Source organism: Rhincodon typus, chromosome 23 (assembly GCF_021869965.1).
Source record: "Rhincodon typus isolate 14 chromosome 23, sRhiTyp1.1, whole genome shotgun sequence".
Classification (NCBI taxonomy): Eukaryota; Metazoa; Chordata; class Chondrichthyes; order Orectolobiformes; family Rhincodontidae; genus Rhincodon; species Rhincodon typus.
The window spans coordinates 9,883,238-9,902,167 of NC_063354.1; the positions used below are offsets into that span (position 1 = coordinate 9,883,238).

Genomic DNA, 18,930 nt, shown 5'->3' on the forward strand with positions numbered 1-18,930 from the left:
CAACAGGAGAAAGGGGTGATGATTAGTCGGCAGTCAACTCTGGCAGGGAGGATGCAAATGAGAACTATAGGCTTGCCATGCTCCTAGGTATTTCAAAAAACACACAAAGTTTCAACATGTATGTTTTGTTTGCAGACAACAGCCTCCTGTGTTTGAATACATGTGGGTTGAAGCAAGTGTAAATGTGCTATTTCGCAATCTAGACTAATAATCTTAAACTGGTTGTTAGTAAAGCTATTAGTGTACTCAGGAATAGTCAGCAAGTGAGCAGATGCTTTGTTTTGGGTTTTACAAGCAGTCAGATGCTGACTATTACAAGCAACTGAAGGAACATCTCGTTTGATTTGATCAGACGATTGCTAGAACAAATTCCTACATTCTTAGCAATGCAGCAGAACTGAAATTCTTAAGATTACATTCCTCAGTTGTTGATATGCAAAATGTCCTTTCAACTGATGGCAGCAGCAGCTCATGGATAATACCACTCATATACCCACTGAATGGTAGTAGCATGATTAGTATCCTAGTAATTTGCTCACCTTGTAGGCCTGACACAGAAATAGAACATATCAAAGTTACCCTGTGGGACAGTGGTATCCTGATTAGATCATTGCTCACGCTGTATCACACAACACTTGCAAATAAGCCATAGGTTGCCACTTGCAGACCTGATAAATTCTCAGTTTATCTCACATTATCCTAGAAAGGCAAAGTATCTTATACATTTGAATAGACTAAGCAAGTCATTTGCAGGTTCTAACACACTGGCAGTATAATATTGTTGAGACCATTAAAGAGGGAATAATATTGTACCTCATTACCATGTTTGAGGACATTTTTATACATGCTGTACCTTTTTTTTCTCCTGAGAGCTGATGATATAGATTCCATTGTTGTTAATGGCCGAAGCCAGTGAAAGTGATGACAGCTCTACAGACCCATGGCTTTCTTTCACAGTTTTTAGCCACTCCAAGTGTCGGGCTGAATCGCACTAAAAGTGAAAAGAGAAAAAGGGGGCTGCTTTCAAAACTCATTAGCAAACCAAGTAATATTTTGGGTAAGATACCATGGGTTTATCTCACTGACTCTTCCAAGCCCGTCACCAGTTTCCTTGCTTTAATTCAGACTAATAAATCAGCATCCTTTTCTAAATACAGATCAAATAAAATTAGAGCATGCATCTTGGGTTTTCATTTCACCATTTCTGCTGATTACCAAAGCAAAATACTGTAGAATATACAAATCTGAAACAAAAACAGAAAGTGCTAGAAATAGAGTGAATGGTCATTAATTCTGAACATCAACTCTGGATATTTACATCGATGCTGCATTACCCACTGAGTATTTCTAGCACTTTTATGTTTTTATCTCTGCTAAGTTGTTCTCTAATTTTGCCAATCACTTAGTGAAAAAAAAATCGCTGCTTAAATTTCAAAATCCTCAATCAGGTTAGCTAAAACTCAAATTGTGTGTGCCATATGATAACTCACCTGAACCTAAATTCTCATCAACAATAAAAATATTAAAGAACCAAGTTCTGTCCCTTCATCATCGTCTCAACCAAAAAGTAAATGCAATGGTTCCAACACCTTTTCCTCATAGTCAGATCTTTTGTCATCCAGCCTTTAAGTATTCAGGAGTGATCTATAGGGACGCCAGTTAGGCATTCAACAAGGTTCCGCATGGTAGACAGGTTAATAATGTTAGATCACATGGAATACAGGGAGAACTGGCCACTTGGATACAGAACTGGCTCGAAGATAGCAGACAGAGGATGGTGGTGGAGGGTTGCTTTTCAGACCGGAGGCCTGTGATCAGCGGTGAGCCACAAGCATCGGTGCTGGGTCCACTGCTTTTTGTCATTTATCTAAATGATTTGGATGTGAACATAGGAGGTATGGTTAGTAGGTTTGCAGATGACACTACAGTTGGAGGTGTAGTGGACAGTGAAGAAGGTTAACTCAGAATACAATGGGATCTTGATCAGATGGGCCAATGGGCTGAGAAGTGGCAGATGGAGTTTAATTCAGATAAATGTGAGGCACTGCATTTTGGAAAGGCAAATCAGGACAGGACTTATACACTTAATGGTAAGGTCCCGGGGAGTGTTGCTGAACAAAGGGACCTTGGAGTGCAGGTTCACAGTTCCTCGAAAGTGGATTTGCAGGTAGACAGGATAACGAAGAAAGCATTTGGTATGCTTGCCTTTATTGGTCAGTGCATTGAGTATAGGAGTTGGGAGATCATGTTGCGGCTGTACAGGACATTGGTTCGGCCACTTCTGGAATACTACGTTCAATCCTGGTCTTCCTACAATAGGAAGGAACTTGTGAAACTTGAAACGGTTCAGACAAGATTTACAAGAATGTTGCTAGGGTTGGAGGGTTTGAGCTATACAGAGAGGCTGAATAATCTGGGGCTATTTTCCCTGGAGTGTCAGAGGCCTTATAGAGGTTTATAAAATCATGAGGGGCATGGACAGGGTTAATAGACAAGGTCTTTTCCCTGGGGTGGGGTAGTCCAAAACTAGAGGTCATAGGTTTAAGATGAGAGGAGAAAGATTTAAAAGAAACCTATGGGGCAGGTTTTTCACACCAAGGGTGGTGCATGTATGAAATGAGCTGCCAGCAGAAGTGGTGCAGGCTGTTAAAATTACAAAATTTAATTGGCATCAGGATGGGTATATGAATAGGAAAGGTTCAGAGGGATATGGGCCAAATGGGACTAGATTTATTTAGGATATCTGGTTGGCATGCACGAGTTGGACCGAAGGGTCTAATGCCGTGCTGTACATCTCAATGACTCTGAGTGCCCCTTTCCACAACACAAGTGCTCTCTTTAAGTTTTGGTTAAAGTATTCCTGAAACCGCAATTTCTAAAAGAGCCAATGTATAACTAATTGCAACCCAGGGATGGTTCTTAACGCCAATACAAAAAGTGACGATATAATTAGATTTATCAGCAAGTAAAAGCTTCACTCAAAGAACCTCAGGCATCAACAGAATTTAGTATATTAATAATTCTTCTGTACAATAAAGAAATATTATTGAAGATTAGGATTTGATTTACCAACTTCTTAGAAAGATCAGGATCGTTGTCTAAAGCATTCCATAACTTCTGCAGACAAAACATAAAGTCAGCAAAACCAGCATTTGGCTTTAGTTCAAAAAGTAAAGATGAGTAGCCTAACACAGCATCATGAAAGCAAGCAACTCGATCAACATCAAGGTCATTTTCACCAGCTGAGATTGAAGCCAGGTCAACAAACACTTTGAGTTCATTTGTGCCTGGAAAGGAAAAAAAAACGAAGAAATGGGTAAAGTCTCACTTTCATATTTACAAAAATAAAATTAATAAAATATATAACAGTTGTTTAAAGGATTTTCATAACTTATTTGAAGCAACCCTTAAAAACTAATGACTTTCAAACAGGGTTCTCATATTTTAAAGCCATAGATGAATACATTTTCAACTATTTAAATTCGTTGGGTTAAGGTTTCCAGCATAAGCACACATTACAATTGCCCTTTCAAAACAATGGCTCCTGCAATGTGCTGTGTTATTCGTCACTTACTCCCAACATCTGTTATATCAGGGTTCATACTCTACAATGATGAACTTGTGCAGGACACAGAAGATGTTGACTTATTTCTCCACGATCTGTGGGAGAATACATGCCATCACAAATGCCTAAAGCTGCGTCACCATATCCTATTAGACATCTCAACCACCTGCCCTCTAGATGCATTTACTTGACTGCTTCGGTCCCGAAAAGTGGGATGGTGTCATAAGACAAGACAGCAAGGGATAATCCACATCACTGATGGCCCATCTTTTTGCTGCTGCGTTTGAACCTGGACTTTAAAATCAGTTTGCTCCTTTGACAGCTGAGTGTTAAACAATGTGTATGCATTCTTCAAGCTGGTTATGTGTGTATGGAGTGTTGTCTCCCCCTTAAATGTTCACACTCTGGGCCTTGTGCCTGGCTGTCTGACTTCTGATGCTCTCTCTCCATTATAATAGCAAATAGCAGTACAGCCAGAAAAAGTGGCAATTTTGTTTCCAAAATTAACTGTTAAAATGGCTGTTTGTAGTTGCAGGATAAGAATGGCCTTAATAGCAGTTTGTTGAAACCTTCTGTGATTTATTATATCGTGTTGCAATTTCTGTTCTTGGAGAAAGTACAATTGAGGTAAAACCTCATGCACAGATTGAGACATGGAGTAGCAATACAGTCAGAATTTTTACGCCATTTACATACATATATATGTATGTACTCGATTGTGCTTCTCAGAACATCAGTAAGCAGGAATGTCCAGCTCTGAAGTACAAACAGATGCAATTAACTTAATACCACAGCCTCTTCACCATAAAATTGAATCAGCTCAAACAAAACCAGAGACAAAAATCAAACTAATTGGCAGAAAGAAGTGCAGAGAAATCTTTTAATATATAGATGTCATAAAGCCAAAAAAAACTTTTTAATTTATTTACCTTCTAATGCTTCTTTGATCCAATGTACAAATTGCTGCCTTAGAGTAAGTTCTTCCAAGCAATGTCTGCGAGACGGCGTAATTTCAACAAGACGATTTTTGGCTTGTATTAGCTGCTCATTTATGCAGTCCAGCCTTTGGTCCTTGTAGGATTCATCTGTCTAATATAAAACATCAAATTGTGTATCATCTGATTTTAAAATCAAACTTTATGATCTATTTCAAGCTTTGTTGACAAGTAACATCATTAATTACATTTTAGTGCAAGATTTTAGGATTGAAACTATTTTGTTTATGAGGATTTAAAGAAACAATACAAATAACAGGTAAGAAAATATAATAATTTATACTTTTTAAAAATTTTAAAATGAATATGGAGCGTACAACTATTTTTAGGACAAGTAAATGCTGTTGGTCAGTAGGTTTAGCAAGGTCTTACACAGTCATGATCATCTCCTCAATTCTCTTGCTCTTCAGCAGCACAACAATTTCCTCAAACAAATGTATTGTGTTAGTTATTTTTTACTTTTTTCTACAACTGTAGTCTTCTGTGAAAAGGTTTTGTTTGAATAAAATCTCCCTGCTATTACCTTCCACAAGTTATCACCTCCTTAGTGGATAATTTGAAGTTTTATGACTGTCTCAAAGTCCAACTTTTAAAATCTTTCCTATAACTTAAATACAATAATGTTCATACCGTTGTAACAATTCTTTGGAAAGTTTCGTATTTGATGATACTGTTGCTATGGCTGTCAGTGCATTTGGGCTTGGGAGTATGCGAGCTGACGCATTACTGCGTAATGACTGTCATAAGTATGCTTCAGTGGACGTTAGGAAATTATGGATTCAAGCTTAGTTATAATGCAAGCACATCCCATTAAGTTCAGCAGCTGAGAAATGTGGCTTCTAAATAATTGCTGTAAATGTGCACTTATTCAACTTTTGTTTGAGTTGCAGGCTTTAATCTTTTTGATTTATCAGGTAATTAACATCATCAAGCCAAAGTACAGTCTACAGCAGCCACTTGGATTAGCCACTCAAGTCTGGATCCGTGGAACCGTAATCCAATGAGGAGTTAAGATCTTTTGAATAGGAGAGAAGAGGAATCTAGAAGGAAAGGCACATTCAAACATTCATTCTTGGGCTGATAATGAGCAAATTACATTTGCATTGGGTAATGGCCATTTCAAATACGACAGAATCTAAAAACTTCCATTTGACATTTCAAGCCTGCACACATCTAAAAGACCCAAGTCAAAATTGTGATGGAATACCATCTATTTCCCTGGACAACAATACTCAAAACGTCGGACACCTTCCAAGACAAAGCAATCCGCTTAATGAGCACCATACCCAACATCTTAAATAATCACCCCCTCAACTACTGACGAACAGTGGCAAATTCTTCAGGGGCTTTACAGGGTTAATAGTCATGCTTGTGGGAGAGTCTATGGCCAGAGGACATAGTCTTACAATTAAAGGTTCCAAATTTAAAACCGAGATGAGGAGTCATAGAGTCGTAGAGATGCACTGGACAGAAACAGACCCTTTGGTCCAACTCGTCGATGCCGACCAGATATCCTAAATAAATCTAGTCCCATTTGCCAGTGTTTGGCACACATCCCTCTAAACCCTTCCTATTCATATACCCATCCAGATGCCTCTTAAATGTTGTCATTGTACTAGGCCCCACCACTTCCTCTTGCAGCTCATTCCATACATGCATCACCCTCTGCATGAAAAAGCTGCCCCTTAGGTCTCTTTTATATCTTTCTCCTCTCACCTTAAACCTATGCCCTCTGATTTTGGACTCCCCCAAACCAGGGAAAAGACCTTGGCTATTCACCCTCTCCATGCCCCTCATGATTTTATAAACCTTGATAAGGTCACTGCTCAGCCTCCGACGTTCCAGGGAAAAAAACTCCAGACTATTCAGCCTCTCCATATAGTTCAAACTCTCCAACCCTGGCAACATCCTTGCAAATCTTTTCTGAACGGTTTCAAGTTTCACAACATCCTTCCTAAAACAGGGATATCAGAATTGTGCACAGTATTCCAAAAGTAGCCTAATCAATGTCCTGTACAACCTACCAACTCCCATATTCAATGCACTGACCAATAAAGGCAAGCATACCAAACACCTTCTTCACTACCCTATCCATCTGCGACTCCACTATCAAGGGACAATGAACGTGCACTCCAAGGTGTCTTAGTTCAGCGACACTCCTCAGGACTTTACCATTAAGCGTATAAGTCCTGCCCTGATCTGCCATTCCAATATGCAACACCTCACATTTATCTATGTTAAACTCCATCAGCCACTTCTCAGCCCATTGGTCCATCTGATCAAGGTTCTATTGTACTCTGAGGTAACCCTCTTCTCTGTCCACAACACCTCCAATTGTAGTGTCATCTGCAAACCTACTAACCAAACCTCCTATGTTCACCTGCAAATCATCTAGATAAATGACGAAAAGCAGTGGACCCAGCACCAATCCTTGTGGCACACTGTTGGTCACAGGCCTCCAGTCTGAAAAGCAACCCTCCACCACCTCCCTCTGTCTTCTACCTTCGAGCCAGTTTCGTATCCAAAGTTCTCCCTCTATTCCATGTGATCTAACCTTGCTAATCAGCCTACCATGAGGAATCTTGTCGAATGCCTTACTTAAGTCCATATAGATCACATCCACCGCTTGCCTCATCAATCTCTCATAGGGTTGTGAATCTTTGGAACTCCTTAGCACAAAGAGCTGTCAGGGTAGAGTCCTTATGTAAATTTAAGACTGAGATAGAGAGATTACTGATCAGTAGGGGAATCGAGAGCTACGGAGAAAGGGCAGGAAAGGGGATGTGAGGAATTTCTTATGGCCTTACATGCATACCATATACAAGACGCTGTGCAGCAATTCACCATGGCTCCTTTGATGGCACATTCCAAACTTGCAATCTCTACCACCTAGAAGGTCAAGGATAGCACAGTGTGTGTCCCTACATGGACTGCTGCGTTTCAAGATGACAATTCATCACTACTGCCTTCTAGACAATTACCAACAGGCAATAACAATAATGTCCATATCACATGAAAGAATTAACGAATAACTTACCACAAGTATTAGAGTTTGCAGAACATTAAAATCTCCAGTAAGGTTCAACACATTTTGTGCTTTCACAATTACTTGGGCAGATTCAACAGCCAAATGTAGTTGGTGGTATTCCCGAATTTGTTGGATTCGTTTTTCTATCCAGTTGCCGTTAGTGCTCATATCTATTCGACACATAATCTCAAAATCACTCCTTAGATCTTCATATCGATTGACAAAGTCTTTAAAAATGATATTGACCTCTTCAAACGTAAGACTCCCCTCCTTTAGCTTTTTAAATATTCCCCCATACTTATCCAGACATGGTTCCCATATCATAGTATGAACGCCTTCGAGAGATACCGAAGATGTCAACTCTGATGCTTCTTCATCACTAGATGCATCTTCTTCGCACAATGCTTTGGCCTCCTTTTCCCAGCACATTTGTAAAACATAACTATCTTTGAAAGTATGAATACTTTTTGCCATTTCCTTCAGCTTTTCATTTAAAGTGAAGTAGGTAACCCGAGTGGGGAAAAATTCTAAATCTTTGTCCTGCTTTATGGTCACCAGTTCACTTAAAGCCTTTGATTCAACGTTGGTTCCAACCAGTTTTTCAAGTTCTTCAATTTCCACTACAATTAAAGACAGATAATCATTTAATAGTTTGCAGCAATATAACCCAGCCCTCTCCCATATGGAATCATACTTTGTGAAAAATATTTTCCTTTGCTCAGCAGATAAATTGCAATGCCATATACCAAAATGCTTCATTATAAAAATACTGGTGCAAATTTGCAACTTAGAAAATTAAGGGACAAACATCATTCTGCAGAAGTACAAATCTTCTAGGGTTACACTTGAAAAAGTAAGCAGCCAATTCCTAATTCCAATAGGTTAAGGTCAGTCTATCGGCCCTCCATACCGGACACCTGCACTGCAAACCTTGAAACACAGTTCTCCAAAACGCTGTAAGATTAAAGCAAAAGAAAGCAAAAAAAAATTACCTTTTACAAACTCATTGATTTTTCTACACATTTTCAAGAGGCTGTCCATCCAATTACTTTCCTCATTGAATGCATCAAATTCCTCTTTTCGCCAAGTCAACAACTGTTGTAGGGTTTTTCCTATGAAGGGCCCATCCTTTCCTGCAACAATAATTTTGCCTTAAATTTTTCAGAAGTACCGTTTACATGTGAAAATACTTTTAAGCACAACAATTTATTCAAAAACAACCTACTTGTGTCGTGCAAAGCCATAACGCTGCGTTTCTTTTTTAAGATCAAGTCCAAATGTTTTATTTTTATGGAGCCATCTAGAAGTCTGTTCATCATATCCATGAACACTGAATCTGCTATTGCCATCAAATGACGAGCCTCGTACGACAACGTATCAATAAGTTTACTATCCGTTCCTATTCACAATAATATATTAAATTGCACCAGTTAAGATGTACAGGGAGACAATAACAAACATTAATTTCAGTTCATAACAGTAATGTTAAAATTACAATTCGATCAAATTGAATATCTATGCATATTTGGTTTTGCTTAGGAATACTGCTACCACATCTCGCATTTCAAAACTGTTACGGTGCAGAGGGAATCTGCTGAATACTAGAGTAGTGACAATACAGGGTTATGTGCGAATAAGGGCAAGTCAAAAACACCTACTTACATTTCAGTTTAGAAAAGGTGGAAGCAGAATTGGAGGACATTAAGGAAGTTGTACTTGGCATTGGTAAAAATGGAGGTTAGAGTCTTCACAGAAGAGATGGAAGTCAGCAAGGTTTTGAAAGTGCAAGGTAGTCTTGGTGACAAAATGGATGTGAGGGCTGAAACTAAACCTCAATAGTCAGCAGACTTTGTTTCAATTGGCAGACTGATTGATCCAATTTAGAAAGAAAGTGAAAGAAAGCCAAAAAATGATAACTTTGGTTTTGCCAACATTAAACTGGAAGAATCTGGATTCATTTAAGACTTGATGGCAGATTTGTATTTAATAGTTCAGAATACAAAAGAAAAGAAAAACAAGTCACCAGCAACACACAAGGTATTTAATATTGTACTGTGGATGCTGTCATCAAGGGGAAACATTCAACAATGCAAAGATGAGTAATAAAAAGATTGTATTAGAGACAAAACAGAAAGATTTTAAGAGAGATTTACTTATTACAAGAGAGATTTAGTTATCTTTGATGTAAGTGTGAAGGAAACGGTTAAAAAAAGATTTTGTAGGACAAAAGTAATTCATGTACAATGTACAGTATAAATACAGAGTAAAAAGGGTCAGAAGGGAGTTATCAAAGTAGGTATATTATTAGTCACCATAATACAGGAGTCTGTGGTACGCACATTTAAAAAACTACTTATAGGTATTCAGTGCAGTAGTTGACATAGGCAATGTAGCCCAGAACACGAAAAGGGCAAAATTCCAGCTCATTATTAAGTGAAAAATTTTAAGGTAGGTTCTCAGGTGGTGCTGCTGACAGCAATTTGAAAAAAAATCAAGATATGTGACAGGACAGAGTTGGTTTGATCATTGTGGCAAGCCAGGGCAGAAACACAAGATTCTGAGGAAGCATAACAGATTGGCTGATGAAAGGATTTTTACTTTTTATCATGAGGAATCTAGAACTAGAGGCGCAATTTAAAAATAAGGCTGTGTTTGCTGACACCAAAACTACAGGACAACTGCATCTACGTGCTCATTTGGAAAAGCGGATGTGTATAGCCCACTCGCCCTCAATATTCCCAACTCCATGGCTCCCACTCTCCAGCAAAACCTTGCAATCAAACTTGCACTGCGTAGAAAACAGGTGGAAGATTGAAACGCTTCAATATTAAATATTTCCAAGGGTGAGTTAGACAGACGTTTGATACAGAACAGTCAAGGATTATTTTGGGATGGGGGGAGGGGGGAAGAGAGAGAGAGAGTTGGTGGGTGTAGGGCAGGAGCCAGTCTGATAGATCAAGTGGCCTTCCCCTGCACCAATGATCTCCCAATAAGAAGGGAATGTTGGATGATAGAAGTTGGGCCAAACAAGTTGGAATAAGGAAGTTCAGCTATTTTCAAGAACAAGATGGTGAGAAAGAGGGCAAATGAGAAGAAATAATGGAATAGATTTCAGTACAGCGTGATTTGGAAAAAGCAATGAGCTTGGGATCAGAGTTAAGAGATAAGAATTCTTGCATTCCAAATTGAAGCCAACCAACTAAGTAATTTAGACTCTCGTCACTTTACCAGCAGCTGAAGCACAGAGTTAAAACAAAATTCTCTTCAGAATAAAGAAAGAGAAAGAAGACAATACAGGAAATAGTTGACAGTAAGGGGAAGAATTGCTTTAATCGTGACAGCGAGCAGCAAGGGAATCATGACTCAAAAATATCTTTTGTCAGATGCCCAGTGGCTCACTGCCGGGCACAGAGGAAAATGGCAGTCAAGGTATGGTGAGCTAGCTTTGGGTCACTGGAACAGGCAGAATACAGGCCATCAACAATCACTATTACTTAGTAAATGAAACATACTAAAATCATTATCATACCTTGCAATTTAAAGATAGTTCGTGCAGCTGACCAATCAAGTAAGTGCCTGACAACTGAATCAGGATCTTCCAAACACTTTCCTTCCTGGTCTTTAAGCCAGGATTTTTCAATTATTGTTGACAACAGTTTTCCAAATTTGGTCAAATCATAATGTAACAATTTATCTAAAAGTTTGCCCTCAGATTTGTCCTAGAAGGAGTGAAATATAAATAAATATAGCATGCAAAGTGTAAGCCAATCTTTGAAAATTACAAATATCCAAATAGCTTTGTAATGATGTTACCTGACATATCGAATGGACAGCATCAAGTGCACAGTTCTCCAAACATTTTGCAATCAAAGGTTGCAAACTGCTTAACTCCTCACTTTTGGAGCAATAAATTTCTATCTGACGGACATGACTTCTCTGATGAAAAGATAAGGAATGTTATTACTTTAATATCTCAGTCTGGAACAGAATTGCAAATGCTTAAAGACTAGTCAGATTAACACTATTCAAGTCCCTGTATAACAATGACAATATTTCATGTTGCCTGCTGAAGAAACTACACAAGATGAATGCACATCAATAATTCATGCTGCAAGAAAAACTGAGCACCTGCTAATTTTTCAGGAACTGTTCAAAAATTGTATTCTTTCAAGCAATTAAACATTACAAATTATTTCTAATAGATTAAGCACAATAACTAGGGTTCTACAAGGTTGATGGAAATATTATTCATCAGGAACTAATACCACACCACAAAGAATGCAAGTATGAAAATTATTTTCCTTTTCAGCAATGTTTTAGTCATATCGTTCTCATAGTGACACAGTGGATACGTATACCAACTGGTACACTACAGAGACATACAAATCAAGAATGCCTCAAGATCCTTGGTTTGCACCAAGTTACTTGGCTCCTGTTGGTGCAACACTACAACTGGCCTCAGCACTTTGATTCAAATTTTTACTTATTGATGTTAATGTGAAGTGTGGAGAAATCTCTGGTTAGAATACATTCGTGCTTCATGGTTGTATTCCCTTCTCTTTACACACTGCTTAAAATCATTCTCAAATCCACATGGGGAAAAGAGCTGCTGACAGTGATCAAATTTTGGCCACTGCAGTAAGGAATGACAAGATAGATAATTGAAAAGTTGCAAGTTCAGCAGACTACCTTATCAACACTCATACATGCGATATGTATTTGGATAGGTGATACACTACCTTCTTTATTTGTCCTTCCAGGTCACTCAATAGCCCTTCATTCCACATGGAAGTCCATTTTTTACATCCAAAGTCTAAAGTTACAAGCGTGACCCACACCTTTATAAACAAACGTAGAATGTTTTATTCCAATACAGCTTTATCTGAAAATGTCTGAAAACAAGGCACTGCAAAACAAACCACTAACAATAGACTGCATAACCAACAGGTCCAGTAACAACAACTTGCATTTATTTTTCACCTTCAATATGAAACATCCCAAAGCATTTTACAAAGTTATAAGAATGGAGGAGACACAGATGTGCCTCTTTTAAGTGCAATTTCAATTTTAATTCTGTGACAGCCAAGAAACTCCAGCTTTTCCCACACTCCTTTTTACTTATGTGAATCTGTCCAGTCTGAAGCTGAATTATCTGTTTTAACCTAATTCCCTTGCTCTTACACAATCCTGTTTGTCAATTTCCCATTCCGAGGTGGTCAAGGGAGTAAATAACTTCCATGACCTCCTACAAATTACAGATCAATCATCGTAATTCTTATGAATTATTGCTTCCTTTTGAGGAGGGGGGTGCGTCAATTATTTCAGTTGGCTGGAGAGCTGGTTTGAGATGCAGAGTAAAAATGACAACATGGGCTGAATTCCTGCACTGGTTGAAGTGACCATGTAGGACGCTTCTTCTCAACCTCTTCCCTCGCTTCCTATGTGGTGACCCTCAGAACAAACCACCAATTGTCCCTCCTGATTGAGAAGGCAGCCCTGTGGTCTGGTAGGACCTTGGTTACTTTATCTTTACTGCCTTCACTACTGGTCGCCTGCTTGCATCCATTAGGCTCTTGCTTATCCCTACAGACCTCTAGAAAAGAAAATTATCATTCAGAATGAAACAGAGGAATTTAATAATGCAAGTCAATGCAATTTCCATGCTTGGATTTGTCTGTGAATCAGTACACTCTTCATTGACTGCACTAACATCCCACCAACAGAAGCATGAGAGAACAGTACAGTGGCTTAATTGGTTGGCTTTTCCAAGGTCCAATTGGCATTCATATAGCCATCAATTAACCCATTCAATTATCTGGACTGGAAAAGTTAGCAATAATGAAATGTTCAACTCACAACTGACAAGTACAACAGCAAGTGAACACCAAGCATCAATGGCAAATGTCACAACTCTTTTAATCCACATCATAAGGTAACAATCCAGAACCTCCTAACTAATATGGAATTTGACAGGCACAATCAAAATATCTACCCAGGGCTTTTCCACAGCTAATTGGACTGTAACCATAAGTTGATGCTTTAGCAATATATTGGCTTTATCATTCATAAGGAAAAATTAAAGATTAAATTGCAATACACCGCTATCACACATCTACTATGCTTTAAACTCCAGGGTAAATAAAGGAGTTTTCTTTCTGTCCCCGATTAAAACAAATGTTTGCACATATATAACCTGCTTCGTAGAAAAAAATTCAAGGCTTCATGGAATAAATTATTTATGATATACACGAACTGAACTGCAGCTGAAGATTAGGTGAAGCAAGGTTAAAGAAGAACAAATTGCTTTCTATTCATATCCACTACTCTATGGTATTCTAACTTGTGAAGAAGATCCATGTTACATTAGTGTGACATTTTCATTTCCCACACTGCTATTCGTTTGCCCTTGTAAGTTTACCAAATTGCATTAAAATTCAAGAAATGTCATACAATGAACTCAAATCTGCTGAGTTCACCCTTGTTGCCTTTAGCACCTCGAATTCCACTGAGTCCTAGAATGGCCAAAGTGTGCTGACAGAATGGACATGCAAGGGCACTTAAGGGCAAACCACAAGGAAGTAAATGGAACAGAGCAGGGGAAAGGCCTCAACACAGCCGAAAACCTAGACATTTGAGCAATATGAAGAAAACGATCAGGACACTGGGACGTTTAGTGAAGTACCTGGATTGTGTCAGTGAAATTGGGATTTCTAGTCACACTACCTACTTCCATTTACAAGAACTTGTTTTTTGTCTTGTCGGATTTACCAAATTAGAGTGTAGTCCTGGACACATTGCAGAAGCCCTTCCAGTTCTCTGTCACTTACATTATTATATTTACCCAGCCTATCTTTGGAGCAAATCACAAAATAAAGAATGTATCTAGAGGAAGTTAGAATCACAGAGTAAAACAAGACTAAAACCAAAACCTACAAAGAATACAGAATCAAAATGGGAGCAGAGATACAGTCTAAAGTTGTTGAACTCAATGTTGAATCCAAAAGACTATCAAGGTGCTACATTCGAATCTAAATCAATCAGTCAGTGGCGACACCCTTGACTCCAAGACGAACCCCTCACCAGAGACTAAAGCACATTCTAGGTTAACACTGCAGAATAGTAAAAATGAGACATAGAAACCCAAGTTTATTTAGCAGGTTTCATGAACCATCTGATGTGCCAGAGTTAATGAATTACTTTTTAAAGTTTAGTCATTACTATAATCTATTACTGAGGGAGCATCACACTGTTTGTGGATAAATACCTTTACGTGAAACACTAAATCTGTCCACCTTCTCAGGTGAACTTAAGGGATCACACGGGAACATCTGAAGAGCAGTAGGGGTGTTTTCCTAGCATCTGGCTAATATTTATTTCGCAACTAGCATTGTTAAAAGACATCACTTGGCTTCAACCCCACTTTGCTGTTTGGAGAGATCTTATTACATGACTACCACGTTTGCCTATATTGTAGCATTGTAAAATAATACGTCCCTTCCTACTTTTTAATTCTACAGCAAATAAATTCAGCTTTTTCACTATTCCGTACCTGCCCCAAGTTCTAGTGCAAGGATAGATTCTTTGACTAACATTGCTATTTCTCTTCCTCTTTGTTTATTTCTTTCTGGATATTTTATAACCAAGAATGAGTACTGCTCTGGTGTATGTCATGCCTCTGTTAATCTTGCTGAATCGTAACCACCTCCCCCTCCACCATCAACTGTCTGAGCCTCTACTTCAATAATTTTGGTCAAAACACTTTATATATACACAACTGAAAAACGCTCTTCTACCTTTCTCCAACTCCATTTGGCAACTGTACTGATTCACAAACACCACTTCCAGTCAGCTTTTCTCTCAGCTTTCTGCCATCCTTGACATTTTTGCTTCCTTTCTACTTCTTCATTTTGCTTTCTCCATCCCTCACTATATGAGTTTTATAAGGAAGGGATTAGCAGATTAACTATAAGATCAGAACAATTCGAAAACAGCATGTGTGTAGTGCATTGATATGACAGCAACAGAAGAGAGCAATTTGAATTGAACAGGAGAGTATGAATTGAAAGAAAATAGTTAATCACATCAAAGTGATGGAAACCACAGCAAGATAGAAAGCAACTTGCCTACAGCACATGGACTGCAGTTGTTCAAGAAGGCAGATCCCCACCAACTTCCTGAAGACAACTATGGATAGGAAATAAATGCTTGCCCAGCCAGCGACACCCATGACCAAACCTTACATGACCAAGCCAATGCAGGACAATTTGGGAATATGATAAAGATCCAACAGCTGACTGCACTCCCAGCTAACCAACCTGTACCTGGAAGAGGATTATGCATGGGTTATTTCACGAACTATAATCTGTATGTACAACATCCCACACAGGAGCCCCAACTCAGACAATACACAATGATGGGCAGAGTCCCAGTGAATAGTGATGGAAGATCACAGTCAAAAGATCACCAATTTCTTTAAATTCACACATGGGATGAGTATGTCACTGGCTAGACAGCATTTAATGATTATACCAAATTGGTGAACGGGTAGTTAAGAATCAATCACATGCTGCGAATATGGATTATATGCAGATTAGATTAGGTGAGGATGGTAGATTCTCTTTCTAAAAGGTCATGAGAGGACTAGATGGGTTTTCACAACAATTAATGGTTGTTACCTAGTTGTCAGTGGGCCAACTTCAATCAACAACCAATTCAAATTGACCAGCTAAGGGTAACTACACGATGTAATTGATATTCTTTGTTTAAAACTATCAACAACATGTATTGGATTTAGGGAGAGATTGTGCTAATTCTAATTATCAATTTCTGAATTTAAGGCATAAAACTACTTACAGTTTAAACCCACAGAACAGTACTATACTCCAAGCTCGGATATGAGTTTCAGCCTTGTTTCAGCTAATGTTTATCCAGCAGATTTACATTTCCAGTACCTTTGGTACCTGTTCCAAGATTCTGAACATTTCCCTCTTATACCAGTTCTTTACGCGTTTAACTTCCTTTTTTTATTCCTCTGTGAATAGCAGTTGGCACCAGGATAAATGTAGAGATTACTACCCTGAAGGTTAATGTAACTACTTTCAAAAGATGCTAATTCAAGCCCTTCCTCTGAAATTACTTCACTCATGCATTAAATTACTGTGAATGGATTGAGCCAGTAATAGATACCAAATAAACAAACAGCTCCTATCATTGCACAGTTAAATAAAAGCATATTAAACACAAAAATAATAATTTACATGTTAACAATTATGCCCAATTACTGTAAATAGACTAAACCCCACATTTCATAATCTCTCATATCTTAAGAGGTAAATTAACTTCTAGCTTACCTGCAGCTCAGACTGATTGATTGAAATACTGTATTCAGAAAACAAATCTCCGCTGAGGACATCTTTTAGCCAACCTCTTGTAATTGTCAAAGCCGTCTTTAAGAGCGCTTGAGTGTTTTCCATCATTGGGGTTTCCTCCTTTTGAGATTTCTCACCTGCGATCTAAGTTTAAAAAGAAATGTTAATTGTTTTTCCCACTTAAAGCATATTACAATAAATGCATGAAACCTAGTTTTTTTCATACTATTAATATAAATTACATTACTTAAACTGCATTGATATTATGCACAGTGTGGAACATAAGACCAGTGAGCTGCAAGCGCATAAGAACATAAGAACTAGGAGCAGGAGTAGGCCGTCCAGCCCTTTGAGCCTGGTCCGTCATTCAATAAGATCATGGCTGATCTTTTCGTGGACTCAGATCCACTTACCCGCGTTCTCACTGTAACCCTTAATTCCTTTATTGTTCAAAAAAAATCTACCTTTTCTTTAAAAACGTTTACTGAAGTAGCGTCAACTACTTCACTGGGCAAGGAATTCCATAGATTAACAACCCTCTGGGTGAAGAAATTCCTTCTCAATTCAGTCCTAAATCTGCTCCCTCTAATCTTGAGGCTATGCCCTCTTGTCCTAGCTTCACCTGCCAGTGGAAACATCCTCTCTACTTCTATCTTATCTATTCCCTTCATAATTTTATATGTTTCTATAAGATCACCCCTCAACCTTCTGAATTCCAATGAATATAATCCCAATCTACTCAGTCTCTCCTCATAAGCCAACCCCCTCAACTCCGGAATCAATCTAGTGAACCTCCTTTGCACCTCCTCCACTGCCAGTACATCCTTTCTCAAGTAAGGAGACCAAAACTGCACACAGCATTCCAGGTGTGGCCTCACCAGCACCTAGTACAGCTGCAACATAACCTCTCTGCTTTTTATTTCAATCCCTTTAGCAATGAAGGACAAAATTCCATTTGCCTTCCTAATTACTTGTTGTACCTGCAGACCTACCTTCTGTGATTCATGCACAAGGACACCCAGGTCCCTCTGCATAGCAGCATGCTGCAACTTTTTACCATTCAAGTAATAACTCTTTTTACTATTACTCCTACCAAAATGTATGACTTCACATTTATTTACATTGTATTCCATCTGCCAGACCTTTGCCCACTCACTCAGTGTATCTACGTTCCTCTGCAAAGTTTCACAGTCCTCTGCACACTTTGCTCTGCCACTCATCTTAGTGTCATCTGCAAACTTTGACACCCTACACGTGGTCCCCAACTCCAAATCATCTATATAAATTGTAAATAATTGCGGTCCCAACACCGATCCCTGAGGCACACCACGAGTCACTGACTGCCAGCTAGAATAGCACTCATTTATCCCCACTCTTTGCTTCCTGTTAGTCAACCAATCCTCTATCCATGCTAATACTTTACCCTTAATGCCATGCATCCTTATCTTATGCAGTAGCCTCTTGTGCGGCACCTTGTCGAAGGCCTTTTGGAAATCTAGGTACACCACATCCAATGGGTCCCCATTGTCCACCTCGCTCGTAATATCTTCATAGAATTCCAAAAGATTTGTCAAGCATGACCTGCCCTTCATGAACCCATGCTGCGTCTGCCCAAAGGGACAATTTCTATCAAGATGCCTTGCTATTTCTTCCTTGATAATAGACTCAAGCATCTTCCCCACTACAGAGGTTAAGCTAACTGGTCTATAATTCCCCATCTTTTGTCTACTGCCCTTTTTAAACAGTGGCGTCACATTTGCTGTTTTCCAATCTGCTGGGACTGCCCCAGAGTCCAGCGAATTTTGGAAAATTACCGCCAGCGCACCTGCTATTTCTCCCGCCATCTCTTTTAGTACCCTGGGATGCATTCCATCAGGGCCAGGAGACTTATCAATCCTTAGCTCCATTAGCTTGCCCAACACTACCTCTTCCGTAATAATGATTGTTTCCAAGTCCTCACCTACCTTCGTCTCT

The 18,930-nt window shown here is 38.9% G+C and overlaps 1 protein-coding gene across 3 annotated transcripts in view; it reads right to left on the reverse strand.

The window, feature by feature from the left end:
* rnf213a (ring finger protein 213a) overlaps positions 1 to 17,104 on the reverse strand; it is a 111,337-nt gene extending 94,233 nt beyond the window's left edge. Inside the window, exons 1-10 of one of the 3 annotated variants that reach the window (XM_048610657.1) lie at positions 16,939 to 17,104; positions 12,328 to 12,426; positions 11,402 to 11,524; positions 11,118 to 11,307; positions 8,814 to 8,987; positions 8,581 to 8,721; positions 7,598 to 8,208; positions 4,495 to 4,654; positions 3,070 to 3,287; positions 854 to 991 (exon numbers count right to left, since the gene is read on the reverse strand). In XM_048610657.1, the coding sequence (XP_048466614.1) occupies positions 854 to 991; positions 3,070 to 3,287; positions 4,495 to 4,654; positions 7,598 to 8,208; positions 8,581 to 8,721; positions 8,814 to 8,987; positions 11,118 to 11,307; positions 11,402 to 11,524; positions 12,328 to 12,426; positions 16,939 to 17,064 (1,980 nt within the window). In that variant the 5' untranslated portion in view covers positions 17,065 to 17,104. Of the gene's footprint in view, positions 1 to 853; positions 992 to 3,069; positions 3,288 to 4,494; positions 4,655 to 7,597; positions 8,209 to 8,580; positions 8,722 to 8,813; positions 8,988 to 11,117; positions 11,308 to 11,401; positions 11,525 to 12,327; positions 12,427 to 16,441; positions 16,524 to 16,938 lie in introns of those variants that run through there. The other 2 variants (XM_048610658.1, XM_048610659.1) reach the window with 2 other exon arrangements.
* Between the last annotated feature and the right edge of the window lie 1,826 nt (positions 17,105 to 18,930).